Source organism: Rhinolophus ferrumequinum, chromosome 17, assembly GCF_004115265.2.
Source record: "Rhinolophus ferrumequinum isolate MPI-CBG mRhiFer1 chromosome 17, mRhiFer1_v1.p, whole genome shotgun sequence".
NCBI classification, from domain to species: domain Eukaryota; kingdom Metazoa; phylum Chordata; class Mammalia; order Chiroptera; family Rhinolophidae; genus Rhinolophus; species Rhinolophus ferrumequinum.
In genome coordinates, this window is record NC_046300.1 from 6,534,706 (window position 1) to 6,552,588 (window position 17,883).

At 37.8% G+C, this 17,883-nt stretch overlaps 1 protein-coding gene across 7 annotated transcripts in view; it reads right to left on the minus strand.

Annotated features, from left to right (window-relative positions):
• The window catches only part of RBM6 (RNA binding motif protein 6), a 93,376-nt gene that overhangs the window by 61,438 nt on the left and 14,055 nt on the right, over positions 1-17,883 (minus strand). For 6 of the 7 annotated variants that reach the window (XM_033132064.1, XM_033132067.1, XM_033132065.1 and 3 more), the window contains 4 exons: positions 13,775-13,881; positions 9,001-10,279; positions 7,591-7,680; positions 6,208-6,277 (listed from right to left, as the gene is read on the minus strand). In XM_033132064.1, coding sequence (XP_032987955.1) covers positions 6,208-6,277; positions 7,591-7,680; positions 9,001-10,279; positions 13,775-13,818 — 1,483 coding nt within the window. In that variant the 5' untranslated portion in view covers positions 13,819-13,881. The remainder of the gene's footprint in view (positions 1-6,207; positions 6,278-7,590; positions 7,681-9,000; positions 10,280-13,774; positions 13,882-17,883) is intronic. The other variant, XM_033132071.1, reaches the window with a different exon arrangement.

The window sequence follows — 17,883 nt, forward strand, 5'->3', positions numbered from 1 at the left end:
GCCTTCACTTCCCAGACGTTCTTATTCTTAAAGCTCAGCCACCTTTCCTTGAGGCTCATCTGTAAACATCCTCCCCAAATGTGATCCCAAACCTGGTAAGACTCCTGGATGAAAACAACACCTTCTGCAGTTTTAGAGATGTGGTAAGTAAATGTGATATTTTCCCATTAGCGTATGATCAGCTTTTTCCTAAGAACTAAAAATATTTACCTGTCTATTCTGTAAAAGCCAAAAATACTGCAAAAATGCGCATTTGCATTTTCCAACTATAATTTATTTTTTCTAAATGATGTTAAGCTATTGTGCCTTTAGCTGCTACTCCATTTGGGATACCACCAACTAAACACGTTTTGAATCATCAGTGTCAATCCATTTCACAATGGATTTCTGCCCCTAAATAGAAAGGTCCTCTCTGGGTTTTTTCTTCTTTTCTTAAGGAAGGCACTTCTGTTTTATCAACATGGAGGTAAAAACTCAAAGCATCTCAACTGTGAAAAATAAAAAGGTATGAGTCTGATACCCTTAATAAACACAGAGGGTATGAGGCCCCTAATACAATGTCACTTTCAGTATATCCAAAATGCTAGGGTAGGAGACCAAGTGACCTGGTGGTCACTGCAAATGCTCACTTCCTAAGAAGAACTGTCCTTCCCAGGGCCACAGAAACTGTGCCCATTTGCTATGAAAACTGATCGAATCAAAGCTTCTTCTGCTAACCATCTTATTAACCTTCTAACTTTGAGACACTAGTTAATGAAACAGTAGTAAAGTAATTCTGTAGCACTTCAGTTACTATACAGAGTTACAGCCTATGTTTGAGACTTATTAGTAAACAGTCTAGACACTATATTTTTGCTTAAATAATACAAACTCGCTTGGAAAAACCATGATAGCAAGCTTATATACTGTGGAGAATGCAAATCTACCTGAAAACCAAGAGCAATTATGTCTGCATTCATGTCACAGAAATACTGTGAGAATGAGCATCTATAACCATTTCAAGATCTCTGGAGGGAATATGTTACACAAACAGAAAGAACTAAGGACCTAAAATAACATCGGAACTACTCCACCTCCTGCCCCAGCTCTGCAGTGCAAAACTGGTATCAGGTGGGCAAGGCATGTGTTTGCCATGGGCTCCTACATCACATAAGCGTTATAGTCTTTTCTACTTACAGGAAGTCTACTTGCTTACCAAGTCTCCTTTAATAAAGAATAAAGAATATAAACAAATGAGAGGCAGCAGTGGTTCTCATAATTCAGGGCACATCACAATCACACGGAGAGCCTGTTAAAGCAGCGGTGGCTGCGGCCGGCCCCCAAAGTTTCTGGGTAGGGGGCGGGGCTGAGAATTTGTATTGCTAACATGTTCTGAGGGAGTGAGTGCTGACCCTGCTGACCCAGGACCCACTCTCAGAACCCATGCTCTATAGTCTACTTGTCCACAGAAGCTATTCATTGTAATCTTTATCTTGCAAGATTTCTGCTGATCATTTAAAAATAACATACATCAGTTTTCCAATTTTTAATCGGAAATAATTCCCTAGTTACCAAAAAGTTGCAAGAATAATAGTCAAAAGAACATGCTCATATACTTTTTTTTAAAAAAAAAACAGCGATAAATAGAATTTATTTTGTACGAGTGTTACCGACATACACACACAGCCACAGGCACTTCCAAAATGGGTGTTGGGGCTGGAAGGCTGGCCCTTGGTGTGGCGCCTAAAAAGTGTGGGCTCACAGCAGACTCATATACTCTTTTACCCAGATTCACCTATCAAGATACATTTTGTGTATATACTTTATCATTGCTGTCTTCCTCCCTTCTCCATATACATCGAATACTTTTTCTAAACCATAAGAGAGAAAACGGCATCTATCCTGGTCGTTTACTCCTGAAAATGTCAGCGTATATTTCCTAAGAATAAGGATGTCCTCTTACATAATCACAGTAGTCACCAACTTCAGCGAACTGAACACTGACACACCACTTCCACAGTCAACGTATAAAACAGTTCCATTACGCCCCCATATCCTCTCATGCTTCCACTTTAGTCAACCCCTCGCCAACACCCTTGCAACCACTATTTCCTATTTCTGTAAGTTTGCCTTTTCCAGAATGTAGTATAAATGAAATCATACAGTAGGTTGTCTTTTTTAAAAACTATGATCAAATACACGTAACATAAAATACACCATTTTAAAGTATACAATTCAGTGGCATTAAGTACATTCACAATGTTATGCGACCATCACTAGTTAGTCCCAGATATTTTTGTCACCCCAAAAGGAAACCCCATAACCACTAAGCAGTCACTCCCCATTTCCTTCTTCTCCAGCCCCTGACAACTACCAAACTACCATCTACTTTCTGTCTCTATGGATATGCCTGTTCTGGACATAACACATAAATGGGATCATACAATACATGGTCTTTTGTGTCTGGCTTCTTTCAATTAACATGTTAGCAAGGTTCATCCAAGTTATAGCTTGTCTCAGTACTTCATTCCTTTCTATGGCAATGTGTCACCTTTTGAGTCTAGTTTCTTTTACTCAGAATAATGGCTATGAGATTCATTCATGTAGCTACATGCATGAGTAGTTTCTTCATTTTCTGTTACTGAGTAGTATTCCATTGTATGTATATATAAGAGTTTGTTTGTCTACTCACCAAAACATATTTCACTTCTGATACTTTTCCCAGGAATATATCATGTAACTCAAGGTCATTTACAACAAGTGGGGTTATATTTGCAAATGGCAAAAGAAAAACTCAAATATACACAACATATGTAGGTTCACAATCCCTTATCTGCAATTCTAAAATCCTAAAATCCCTTAAATATCAAGTGTTTTGGTAAATTCTCAGTGATGTCATCTGGAAACAAATGCTGACCTCCACCATGCTGAGTCTCTTTATAGCCTTTTTTCAGTCTGTTTAGTGAGAATAGTTACCCATTTTGCTTCAGAAGTGTTTCTATGTCTGATATACATCACCCTAGGGGATATACTTTATATATGATCTATGTCAGGGGTGTGCCAACCGCGGCCCGCAATCCATTTTTAATTGGCCCGCAGCAAATTCCAAAAATATATTTAGTTTACTTAAATAAACCAGGTGAGGCAATACATACTTCACCTCGAGTGGGTGGCCGGCTATTTTTGTATTTTACTGCATATGGCCCTTGGTGAAAAATGTTGAAAAATATTTGGACACCCCTGATCTATGTGCTACATTATCTTCCTATATTCAGAAAAATTCATAAACTCATCACACCCTGCAGACTTTGGATAAGAGTTGTGGCCCTATACTCACACAGCTGTAAATGAAACAAAAATTAAATTGATAATTAGTACAGTTAGTGAACAGGCATAAATCTTTCCTCTCTGTTATAGACTGGCTCCCCATTACATCAACTAAAGGATGAACTCTACCCAGAACTCTACCCCTCTTGTGAGCAATATTCATCCTGCGTGGTCTTTGCAGGTTATCATACAGCCTAAAAGAAATTGACCGCCATTTATAAAAGTCACCTTTTCAACTGAAATTCACACACAATCTTTGAAATGTTAACGTTCTGATTGTTCCAAGGCATATTCCTCAGGAGATAAGACGGCACTACCGTGACACCTAAACTACCCTTTAATACTCCGCACCTCAGAAGACATCACAGCTGTTCTCCATATACGTCAGACACTTATTCATTCAATGCAACTGGGAACCTGTCAGTGCCAGGCAGAGTGTCAAGCACTGAGGGAACAGGACCAAACAAGACAAGCAAGGCTCCTGCTGTCATGGAGCTAACTCTTTAGTGGGAAGAATAAGACACACAAAACCATTGAGAAAAATATCAGTGACAATTCCTATGACAACACACTAGGATATGATGAAAAATGACTGATGAGTGATTTTGGATCCAATGGTAAGGCAAGGCCTCTGAGAGGTGAACCTGAAGTCAAGAACCAAACCTCACAAGACAAGTGAGGATCAGAGAGAAGAGCAGTGCAAAGGCCCCGACAGAGAACTAGAGCTGTGGCTGGAGCATAATAAGAAAGGTGGAGAGCAGTACAGAATGGGTCAGACAAATAGCCAAGGGCCAGCTCACGCGGGACAACAAGTTGGGAATTTCTTCCAAGTAAGATGGAAGGCCATTAGAGGGTTTTAGGCATTGGAGTAACATGATCTGAGTGGTATTTTCAAAAGTTCACTCCACTTGCCACACAGAGGTATAATACGGATAACATGGGACTGGTAAACCAATCTTCTCATTAAAAAAAGAAGAAATATATATATTTAATATACTATCACCTCATATACCATGTTTCCTGGAAATAAGACCTAGCTGGACCATCAGCTCTAATGCATCTTTTGGAGCAAAAATTAATATAAGACCCGGTATTATACTTATATTATGTTATAAAAGACCTGCTCTTATTTTAATATAACATTAATTTTTGCTCCAAAAGACTCATTAGAGCTGATGGTCCGGCTAGGTCTTATTTTCAAGGAAACAGTAATAAAATGCTTAGAAAAGACTGCATTTCCTGAAGGTGTATTTTTTTTAACCAACATCCCAAATAATTTCACATGTAGGTGTTAATGTCTTTGAATGGCCAATTATGATACTAATAGCTACCACAGCCAGCAAATTTAAGAACTTCCTTTGTGGACCCTATATATTAATATGTTTCACTTTGCTAATAAATCTGACAAATAGAAAGTCAGTAAGTACTAAAGAATTGAAGAGTTTAAATTGCTGCTATATCAAAACATCTCTTCTTTCCTACGTATACCAATAGTTAATAAAAGCACAGTTCACGAAACAAGATCAAAGCTGAGGTTATTGCCCTATCGCAGTTAAAAAGCAACTACAGCCTATAAATTCTGCTTTTAGTTCCCAAAGATAGCAGTAAGTCAAGAAAGTGTGCATGAGACACGTGCAAAAAAAAAAAATTAAAAAATAAAGTGTGCAAGAATAACGTAAGTCCTCTTAGTCATGTTTCCACAAATCCAGGGTTGCTTTTAAAATAAATAAATGATCAGCCTTCTACTGAGAAATAATAGCTGCTAAGTTTGTTCTCAAATTATAGAAAAAATATTTCTGGACTTAACATTAAGTTTATTTCAACACCAGATTATTTTTTCAAGCACAAGAATTTATTTTTGTGGATAGTTTCCCTCTGTAGAACCAAACTGAAAAACAAGCTCTCTAGTTAATGCAAAAACTTTATTCCTTGGTAAACTGTTTGAAAGTAAACTATATCCTCAAAAATACGGCATGCTCTTTACTTGAAGAGTTCTTTAACCTGGATTACTGAAATCTAAGTTCTGTGAAATCTAAATTCTACTTTCTTCAATTTAAGATTCTGCAAAACAGATCACTTAAAGATTACCTTAAAAGCAAAAACAAAAACAAAAAAAATAAAAAAATAAAACAAAAAACCCATAAATAAATAAATAAAATTAAACATTGCCTTTATTTTTAAACCATTTCATATTACGTAGTCCTAAAAATATTGGTCAGTATCTTAAGTGCCTGGCATTTCTCTTTTGACTACATTTTCTGTATTAAGAATTAAAGGAACTGACTGAACTTGATACTGTAAAATTGGGAGGGTACTCTGAAAAAAGTTTAATCTGCATTTCAGACCACAGAATAGAGGTCAAAGAGAAAGTTCTCCGGATCTACTTATGGATTTTGACAAAAAATAGCCGTTGCAGAACTCCGTTCTCAAAGCAAGACTGAAAATTCAAGAAACCACTAATTTGTACAATTTCTCTGGAACGTTGTAAATTTCACGGTGAAGCAATGAAATGTAAAATTTTACATATAAAATTTAGGAAGTCTATTAAATCCTACTAGGCTCCAACGGAAACATTCCACCACCACGAAAAACATAAATAGCAAGTTAAATGATTTAATTATACAAAATATATTCAGGGCCAAACACTGCAACACTCACTTTATTATCTCTTAGGCAGGCACTCAGAAGAACTGGAACATGCATCCTCATCGCCCATGTGTGGACAAACATCCACAAAGAACCACAGCTAAGACTAAAGCTGGCTGTTATTTGAAGGCACCAACAGGAGGCTTCTGGAAATCTTAATCGTGGTTTCTTCACAATTTTGTGAGTAGCACACACTGCAGAGATCTGACAAAGACCCTTCCTAACCTAAGGCCACATGCATAGCAAGAAACTCACCTGTGTTATACTCCTTCAACTGCAGGTCCTTCACGGGCATGTCATCAGAAGTCCGAAAGGCGGTAAGAATCTGCAAGAATATGGTATTTACACTAATGATACAAATCATGATCAAATACTGAATATTGCATTTTCCCTATCGGTTTTTATTCTCCATAATTTAAAGCTATGATTACATTATAAAAGCAAAATTAAGCCAGGCATTTTGGCATTCAAAAACTGTTGAATGAGTCGAACACAATTTAAAAATTCCCAAGTATATAAAAAAGGCAGCAGAGCAGAACTGTCACAAGCTCAACCTCAAGCCCTGATCAGTCGACCTGCGTTGCGAGCTTCTTCTGCTCACCTGCTATGTAACCTTTCAGTGCCGTTTCTCATCTGTTAAAAATAAGATGATACACTGAACTCATTCCAGTCCAGAGCCACAGCACTTGAACTCCCTCAGTCTGGTCTAGTCTTTTCTCCATCTTCAAAGAGACTGCTCTCACACTGCATTCAAGGCTGAGATCAAATGTCACTTCCTTGGTGATGGCCTTCCCTAACTACCTGTTCTAAAACAGTCCCTACCCTAGTGACGCTCTAGACCTTTACTTTAGTTTTCTACAGAGCATTTATCACTGTCTGAAATTACCTACCTTTTGTTTACTTTTTTATTATCCATGGAGGCAGTGACTTTATAATATTCACTGCTATACCACTCAGTGTCTACAATAGTGCCTGGCATATAGTGTTTAATATTGGGAGTGAATGGGTTAAGAGTACCTATTCATGTGATATTTAAGTGATCTAATGCTCATATGTATCACATAACACCTAGCTCAGAGAAAGCACTATTTGCTCTTGTTGTACCATTCTGACCAAATTCTTCCGTACGGTCAGCCATAATTTAGTCAGCCAGTCCTTTAACACTGAGGAGTTAGGCAGCTCCAACATTTTACTACTATAAATAAACTGCATCTTTATGTATGCACTCCAACCCTCCCTCTTGGATTATGCCCTGGTGGATGACCATCAGGTCTGAGGACAGCAATCATTTGTCCTAATTTTTTTTATAAATCTCACCTCAGTGAGTACGTGTGTAACCATGAATGAACTCTATGATTGTACCAAAGACAATTTCCCGGTTTAGCTACTGTACTATAGTAATACAACATGTTAACACTGGCAGGGGCTCGGTGAAGAATACCCTAGACTTCCCTGTACATTTCTTTGCACTTTTCTGTGAATCAACAATTTTTCAAAATAAAAAGTTCAAAAAAATATTTTTTTAGGATCTGCAACTTGCACTCTCAGTAAATAGCATCCAACAGGAAAAAGAAATTTTTTTAATCGACCAACAAGAACAACAACAAAAAGCAAAAGGAACAATAAAAAGAGATTTACCTCTTCTTTTGTGGCATTTTCAGGCACCCCACATAATCGAATAAGCTTGCTTGGTTTCTCCTCACTTGGGCCAGTCCTATAATCTTGATCCTTGAATCCAGAATAAAGTTATTTCAGAAATAAATATATGTTAATGCAAAATGAAACTGAACGTGAAATACAGGTACTCAGGCTCAAAAGTCAAACTGACTTGCATCCTATGAAGACACATGTGAAAGTTTGTAATTTTCTCTATTTTTCTGAGTTCCAAAATTTAATTTCAAATCATTAGAATACAAGTGTGCAAAAACCAAGGCTCACTGAGGGAGTTTTGAGATAGTAAAGCAGAACAGTAAGAAATAACACTGAACAGAATTTTCATAATCAGAAAAACAAACAAAACAGTCTCAAAACTATAATTTTCTTTTCCTGAATGAGAAAATATGAAAAAAAAAATTTAAACCAGATGTCATTTATCAAAGATGTCATCTATAAACAAACTCCAGAACAAAGTTAATACGTGTCATCTGACTGTACAACTTGACAGTACAATTCAGAGAAATCTGCATTTTCCAAAATCACAAGAGTCTCGGCTGATTTCCATTTCAAAAGTGTTAACAAGGATTTAACTTCTGAGAAAAAGTCTCCTATAACTAAGTGACCACTGCTCCCAGTTATGCCTACTGTCCTGGCATAATTATCAAGTGTCCTTTTTCACTCCTGAATGTGAACAATAAATTATATGGTCACCCAGCTCTAACATCCTCAAAATCCATTATTTGGTTAGCATGTCTTACTTAGGATTACTATTTATTGTAATAGAAATCTGAGTAAAGATGGGTAAAATCTATTTTAAAAGATAATATTTTCATTGTCCAACTGCAAACTAACTCTCCTGGCTATATGTTACATACATATATACATGTATATACGTTTAGATACATACATATATATGTATACATGTATGTATATATGTTAAATTATATATTATACATAGAAATTCAACATTTAAATCAAGTTAGCTGCAAGAAGAGACTTGAGACATTAGCATTACCTCCTCATGACCAGGGAAAGATTCCTAGGTATTCCCTAAATGAGTATAAATAAGAAAATGAACCCAAAACAGCCACAAAGCCTAACTATGCAGGAGTTGAATCAACCACAAAGACAGATAATTTCAAACTAAATTATTCCAAGGCATTTAAATCAGCACCATAAAGCACAATATTGAAGAGAATATCTCAAAAATATGAGCTGAGGGTCCTTTCTCTAGAGAGATATCTTCCATTCTTGAATCCAAATTTTGCTTTTTAATCGTTGTACAAGGAGAGACCTGGGACTAATGAATGGTCCTGGACTCTACACTTCATCCTTCAGAAAACCCTTATGAAAAAGAAAAAGGCAAAAAAGCAACCCACTCCGTTAACATACCTGAAGGTCCCGCTGGACATCTCTGGGAGTTTTGCCTTCTGGAAAAGACTTGCTCTGGCCATAAGCAAACATCTGGCTTCCTGGCAGCCTGTGATCCACATCACAGTACTCCATGCTTCTGTAATCAGTGTCCTGCCGCCCAAGAAAGTCCAGACCACCTTCTTCTTTAAACAGACCAGAATCGGAACTCTGTTTTTCTCCTCCAGAAAGCTGTGATTTGTCTTGGTCTTGAAGTGGACTTTGGCTGTTCTGAAAGTCTGATGGAGATTCATGTTCATAGTCTACACCTTGCATTTCTCCTTCTCTTGTTTCTGAATGCTCAAATTCTCCCTTCTGAATGCCAAAAGAAGGCCTTTCTGTTGTATGGTCGTGTGTTGATTCTTCTCTCTTGTTCACATTCATACCAGAATGTTCTCTGTCTTGTGTAGAGGGCTGAATGTAATCCAAAATATTTGGGTCCACAGAGGGCATCTCCCTATCCTTAAATTCCATACACGTTTCTACCTCCCTGGCCCTAAAGTCCTGATCCGGCCTGGACCGGTGTCGGCCTCTGAAATCTGAATGTGGCGTATCCCTATCCCTAAAGTCTAGATCACCAGTTCCTGAACCTCGGCCTCTGAAGTCTGCGTGTGTTCCGTCTTTGTCCCTGAAGTCCAAATCCGACACATCTCTATTCCTAAAGTCAGAACGGGACTGATCTCTTGTCCTGAAATCCAAATCTGATAAATCCCTTCCCCTAAAATCTGCATGAGAGCCATCCCGGCCTCGAAAATCTAAATCGTAAGTGCCTCGGGCCCTGAAGTCAGATGGAGGCGCATCCCTCCCTCGGAAGTCCACAGTGTGGGCCTCCCTGTCTCTGTAGTTCATGTGAGAGGTTTCCCTACCTCTGTAGTCCATAGAAGTACCATCTCCACCCCTATAGTCCATAGGTGGTCCTTCTCTATCCCGAAACTCTCCAGAATGCATGTCCCTGCCTCTGAAGTCCAACTGGGATGAATCTCTGTTCTGGAAATCGGAAGATGAAAAGTCTCCCCCCCTGAAATCATGTCCAGATCCCTCCCCGCCATGATAGTCACCATGCGGTCCGTCTCTAGCTCCATAGTTGAAAGAATGCTCCTCTACATTTGCAAAGGGAGGCCCCGAATGCCCCTGGAAATCAAAGGGAAGTGAATCTCTGCCAGGAAAGTTGCCAGAGTGTCTCTCTTGAGCATGACTCTTAAGGGGAGGAGGAGGATAATCCCTGTTCCACCCGGGAGCAAACCTTTCTTCTTGGCTCCCACTGTAGAAACAAAGACAGTGTTATTCATATTGTCCAGAGAGTTTGAAATCTACACACCAGCACATTCTTCTCTAATCACAGCACATTCTTCTGTAAACATTTTTTTTTTTTTGGCAGAGTTCTGTAACAAGGTCCTAGATCTGCAGAAAACAGCAAGGTTTTGCTATTTTAGGACGAAGTGGCGGAGTAAACTTTTATGCTCCCATTTCAGAACACGAGGAAAGTCAACACAAGGCTTTCAACATGACTGCTGCAGAAAAAGCTTTCACCCAGTCCTGCAACAGGGAAAATCCGCAATACCAGATAAGCTAGCAATGGTGACATGCTACAAAAATTTCAATTTCCTACAGCCAGGGAACTTAGAATTCCAAGATCAACAGATGATTCCTATACATCAGAAAAAGCAATGCACTGTAAATTTCTCACAGTACGTTTCAGGAGATATCTTTCTCATTGTTGCATACAGGAGTAACATTCCAAAATATTTGGTTACAGCTCCAGCGTAGACACCACCCAATCAGAATGGTTACAGGCCCACAATGAAGGAACGCTGGCTGTAAATCACCAGTAGGAGCACACCAGTGCTCACGGGCTCAGCACCAGGCCTGGCTGCGTCTCAGACCCAGTTCTACAGCCGCTCTAGTAGAAGCACTCTCACCCGAGTCCTACTATTATAACTACCCAGGAGTATCAAGGGAGGCAGCGTGAATCATGCCACAACGCACGGCTAAGTTGACTAAGCCAAGCAACAGCGTCCAGGAGCTTAATACGGAAAGGGACCTAGAGAGAGCGTTAGGCCTTCAAGTGTTATACCCAGGTCCCAAATGAAGAAGCTGATATTCCAGATTTCAATGTCTCATGCTAAATTTTCATGGTAATGTATTTTACATTAAGCATAGTATTAAATTCACATTCTTACTTTATAGAACTTAAGCGATAAATGAGAACTGACCCAATTTCTTCACTTTGCCTATCTTCCAGGTCATTTTACATGCTTTGGCTTTGGTAAAAGATTAGGGAATTTAAATAGGCAATTAGGTACCCAGGATCCTGAGCTTAAGGGAGAGACGGGGGCATGAAAAAGGAAAACCTGAAATGCTCTGAAGGGTTATCTGCTATTTAGCCATAAAACAAACTTAAGAGATCAAGTCCAACTCAGTTGTCTCCTCCCAGAACATATGGGTTCCATTGCACAGCCCTTCTGAGCTCAGACCACACCATTATACGAGAAAGATTCAAAGACAACTGATTCTGGGTCGCTCAGTTCAAGAAAAACAATTACAATGCCAAAACCTTTCTTAAAGTAATAGAAATTGAATAAACATTAGAATGATGCATATTTAATGGATTTTCAGACTATGACAACTTCTGTTAGCTCCCATTAACATTAGTTATGTCTCTGTGGTTCATCCTAAGAGGAGCAAGTTTAAACGCTCTTCATAAGTAATACAATTTAACACTACAATTAAGACACTACCACTAACTCTAGTGTCTTTGAATGTACAAAAGCATTCAAATCCTACTGGTTTGCAGGAAGACGTAAGCCTCAGCAGACACTCGGGGGATGAGTGCTGAGTATCTAAATCTACATGTTTTGGAACCAGAACACGTCCAACACTGTCTTTGAATACTGCCCTAAGGATTAGCTTACCCTCTTAAATTGAGATTGTCAAATAGATCCAGAGTAACCTACTGTACCAGGGTCCTTAGAATTGTATTTTATGTGGACTAGTCAAGAATCAGTTCTATTAATATAAAATAGCAGTGGCTATGAAAATAATTTTTAACCTAATAAAGAAATGTTAAGAAGTTATTAATATAAAATTATTTTCCTGCAAGATAGCTTTCTTAAATACAAATTAGTCCCCCCAAAGTTATGCTACATACGCTATGTCACACTTTTGGTCAAAGATCTTAAAAAACAGCATGTAATGACTTACAGTTAAACTAAAATTAAAGTGGGGAAATACAATTTTACATAATAAATAGGCCAAAGAAAAAAATGTCCTGAAAACTTTTTAAAAGTTAAGCAATAGAGTTAAAGTTACCTAATATTTCTGGAGGCTTACCTAACCTATCAAAATAAGTTAATTCTATAAGAAAGCGCATTACTTAACAAAATAATTACCCATTAAATACAAGTAAAAAGAATAGATTACAATCTAAACAGTTTAAAATGTTCAAAAAAATAAAGAGAAAAAATACCCCAAAAACGTAATAAAAAGAAAAAAAACGTTGAAGTACCAGCCCAGTGATCTAGACTAGGGATCGGCAAACTTCCCATACACAGCCAGATAGTAATTACATTAGGCTTTGTAGTCTGGGATCACAACCACTCAACTCTGCCACTGTAGCATGAAGGCGACCACAATTTGTAAACGAATAATCATGGCTGCGTTCCAATAAAACAAAAACAAGCTGTGGGCTGTAGTTTGCTGACCACTGATCCAGACTTTAATATTTTGAAAGGAAAAACACCCAGTATCACCACCATTGCTTTCACTTAAAGATCACTGAGCAGAAAGAAAGACCCCTATCATTTAGTATTTCTAAAACATTAGCATTACTAAATTATATGGATTTTTTTTTAAACTCAGTTCTCTACCTAAATTTTTCATTGGACCCCAAGCTTCAAAATAATGAACGGAACATCTGCTGAATTTGCAGAATAAAATCTTGCAGACTGTCAATTCGAAAGAAAATTTACCATTAGGTTGGTGCAAAAGGAACTGCGGTTTTTGCAATTATTTTTAACCTTTTAAACTGCAATTACTTTTGCACCAACCTAATAGTAACAGCAGTTTCAATTGGAGTGTCAGTATTTTTAATGTGTAACTTCAAAGGTCAGATTTCTTCGCCATATATACCAAGTAAAACCATAAAAATCACATTCCTATAGCATTTTATTAATTTTAAACACAATGCAAAAGCTTAAAAAATACTAATCATCGGTGTTTATTACATTGGCTACAAAAAATAAACTCCCTGCAAACCTAAAATATAATGCATTTACAAAGGAATGGTACCACTTTCTCCACTTATCTTTGCACCCAGTAATCCCTAAAACTGAAATGTACAATAGCTTAGAAAGTTGCATTGAGTAACTTCTTTCTCAGAACTATTTCTGGTGGCTGAAACACAATGTGCCACAGGTAAGACACAGCTCTGAATTCTAGACATAAATTAGTGAACTTAACAAAATATTTATATACATTCATAAACATTTATGCTAGCTTTCCTTATTATTCAAGTATGTATTATTTGCTGAAAGAGATTAAATAAATAAGGGATATTTTTTAATGTTTAAAAAAATGCTAAAACAAAACCCTCAGAATCACTTTAGAACTTTTAAAAATAGTTTCTATTTTTTAAAACTCAGAGCTATCTCTACACAAAGAAAATACCCCTCCTTTATGGCCGACCAAAAAATGTTGTACTATATGTTCATTATTGTTAAAATACTGACAATTTCAATATTCAAATTTTAATACTTACCGAAAAGGTCCTGTTCTATTAGCAGATCGAGAATCCCCCCACATCTCTATGCCAAGAGAGCCCAATAAGTAGATCTTTTTGCTACAAAACTCTGGTTATAGCAGTACCTGTACAAAACAAACCACAAAAAATAATGACATTAGAACATGAAGTAAAAACTAAACTAATTTTTTCCTGCTTGGCTTATGAAGGACCACATCAGCAGGGATATCTCTGGAAGTTACTTTTAAACATTTACACACTAATTTATAACAAGTAAAATATACTTTTAATTTAAAAAATGTATAGGCTGAGGCACCAGAAGTGTCTCAATATACTAAGAACGCTTCACATTTACTAAATATTTACTAATTTTTTCAGCAGCCACTCTACCTTCCTTTCGGAAACAGCATCTAAACATTAACACCCCTCTCAGGCCACGTGGCTGATCCTACACCATCCAGCCTGGCCGACCAGAAGAGTCTATTACCCTCAACACAGTAATGCTTTGAAGATGGGCACGTAACCCAAGTCAAGCTGAGAAGTCATCCGTAGGACCCTTGCTGCAGCTACTAAAAAAGGAGGAAAACTTTCATGGCCCTGGGCTTAGAAATGGTTTAATATGACACCAAAAGAAAAATAAAGTACACTTCATCAATTTTAAAAACTTTTGTGCATCAAAGTACACTATCAAGAGAGTGAAGAGATAACCCACAGATCAGGAAAATGGCAGACTAGGAAGTTCCAAAGTTTAGTTCCTCCACATTAAAAAACAAGTAGGTTAACTGGCTGAACCAACATTATTGGAGCTTTAGAAAACAAAGATTTACAACAACCAAGGAAATGCTCAGTCAAGAAAAAGCGATCTTCAAAATGATAAGAAAGTTTTGTGATGTTTATACTCATCCCTGCCCCACCCCCTCTCTAACATGCAGTGGTTTTGGTCTTGAAGCAGTGGCAGCCCAGTTTCCAGTTACCTCCCTCAAATCAGAGGGAAACCTAATTTGGAAATTATTGCATACATCTGTTCTGTCCTGTCTGTGGGATATCTGAAGGACTGAGGCAAGGTGCTTGTCTCTGTTTTAATTAACTCAGAATTCTTGGGGGGGGGGGTCAGGAGAGGGGAAGAAACAGTAGGCACTGCTAACAAAAAGCTGCAAAGCAGACTATAGACTCAAATATATGGAGAAGTTGAGATGAAAACTTTGGGAAATTAGGCCACTACAAAGCAACAGGTACATGGGAAATTTAGAGTACCACACGCATACCCAGACAAGACATGATCTAAGAAGACCTTAAACTTTCATCATGTATTGATCCTTAGGCTCACCGCAAGCCTAGCTAAGAGTGTTGAAGGAATACCTCAACACAGAACCAATCTGGAAAAACAGAGAGGTGTTTATTTTTCAGCTTTTCTCTTTTCTATTTTTGCTGGTGTGTTTTTTTGTTTGTTGTGGTTTATTTGTTTGAGCTCCTAGCATTCAAAGAAATATTGGTTAAAACACTAAATGAGCAAGAGCTAAACAAACAAACAAAACCCAGACATCAGTGATCACACATGACAAGGAATAGTCTTGGCAAAATAGTTTAGAAAAAGTCTTAAAACAGACTACTGCAGCCTTCAAAATCATCAAAAAAAAACCCCAGCAAACCCCAAGAAAGGGGAAGAATCTGATTTCCCGAGTTACATTATAATAGTCAAATGTCCAATTTTCAAAAACAAACAAAAAAATCACAAAGCATACAAAGAAATAGGAAAATATAGCCCATTCGAAGAAAAAACATAAATCAACAAAAACTATCCCTGAGTAAGTCCAGACATCAGACTTACTAGAGGGCTTCATTACAACTGTCTTAAATATGCTTAAGAACTAAATGATAACATGGACAAAGAACTACAGGAAATCAGGAAAACAATGTATAAGCAAAATGAAAATATCAAAAAAGAGACAAATTTATTCTGAAACTGAGAAGTACAATAATTGCAATGAAAAATTCACAAGAAGGGTTCAACAGCAGAGTTGAGCAGGCAGAAGAAAGGATCAGCAAATGTCAAGATAGGACAATTGAAATTACTGAGTCTGAGGAGCAGAAAGAAAAAAGAATGAACAGAGATGAACAAAGCCTAATGGGCATGGAGACACCATTAAGCGGACCAACATACAATTATGGGAGTCCTAGAAGACCAGAGAGAGAAAGGGGCAGAAAGACTATTTGAAAAAGTAATGCCCCCAAGTCACCAAATCTGATGTATGAGTCTACAAATCCAAGAAGCTAAATGAAGTACAAGTAGAATACATTCACATCAAGACACAGTATGATCAAACTGTTGAAAAACAAAGAATCTTGAAAACAGCAGAGAGAAGAGACTTGTACTGCACAAGAGATCCTCAAAATTATCAGCCAATTTCTCATCAGAAACCTGGAGGCCAGAAGGCAGTGAAGGATATAGATGCTGGGAGAAGGAAGCAAACTATTAATCAAGAATTTTATGTCAACTATAATTGTTAAATACATTTTTAATTCTATATCCGGTAAAACTCTCCTTCAAAAGTAAGGACAAGGGAGGCCGGATGGCTCAGTTGGTTAGAGCATGAGCTCTTAACGACAAGGTGCTGGTTTGATTCCCACATGGGCCAGTGAGCTGCGCCCTCCACAACTAGATTAAATACAACGAACTGCCGCTGAGCTGCTAGAGGGGCAACCAGATGATTCAGTTGGTGAGAGCGCGAACTCTTAACAAGGTTGAGTTCAATTCCCGCATGGGATGGTGGGCTGCGCCTCCTGCAATTAAGATTGAAAACGGCAACGGGACTTGGAGCTGAGCTGTGCTCTACAAACGAGACTGAAGGACAACAACTTGGAGCTGATGGGCCCTGGGAAAAACACACTGTTCTCCAATATTCCCCAAGTTAAAAAAAATTTTTTTTAAATGAGGACAAAATTAAGACATATCCAGATAAGCAAAAGCTGAAAAAATTTGCTACCATTAGATGGGCTTTACAAGAAATTCTAAAAGGAATTCTTCAGGTTAAAATGAAAAGAAGCTAAAGAGTCATTCAAAGCCATATGAAGAAATAAAAATCTGTTAAAGATTAAAACAGGGACAATTACAAAAGCTAGTATTATTGTAACTTTGGTTTACACTTCTACTTTTTATTTTCTACATGATTTAAAAGACAAATGTATAAAAACAATTATTAATCCATGTTAATGGGGACACAATTTATAAAGATGGTATCTGTGACATCAAAAACAGAAAAAGGGAAAGGAAGGAGCTGTATAGAAAGAGTTTGTGTATGCGACTGAACTTCAGTTGGTATAAATTCAAATTAAATTGTTATAACTGCAGAATGTTTAATGTAATTCACATGGTAACCACAAAAAAACTATATAATGTATACATAATAGAAAGAGAACAAAATCAAAACATTTCACTGCAAAAAAATGAACAAAACACTAAAGAAAGCAATAATGTAAGAAATAAAGGACAAAAACAGCTATAAGGCATATAGAAAACAAATAGCAAAACAGCAGAAGTAACCTCTTTATTAGTAATTAACTGTATGTAAATGGTTTAAACTCTTCTAATCAAAAGACGAGAGACTGGCAGAATAGATAGAAAACATGATCCAACTATATACTGTCTACAAGAGACTCACTTTAGATCCAAAGTCACAAATACGGTGAAAGTGAAAGGATGGGAAAAGATATTACATGCAAATAGTAACCAAATGAGAGCTGGGATGGCTATACTAATACCACACACAATAGACTTTAAGTCCAAAAAGGTACAAAAAGCAAAGAATATTATATACTAATGAACAGGTTCAAAAAATACAGGAAGATAAAGCAATCATAAACATTATACACCAGGGCTGGCCAGATGGTTCAGGTGGTTGGAGCGCCATGCTCCTAACGCAGAGGTCGTTGGTTCCATTCCCACATGGGCCAGGGAGCTGCGCCCTCTACAGCTAAGATTGTGAACAACGGCTCTCCCTGGAGCTGGGCAGCCGTGAGCATCCGGAGGTCGACATGGGCTGCTGTGCGCTGCCGCAGGCTACTGTGTGCCACCATGAGCAGCTGGCAGCCGGTGAGAGCCGCCATGAGCTGCCCTGAGCGGCTGACGA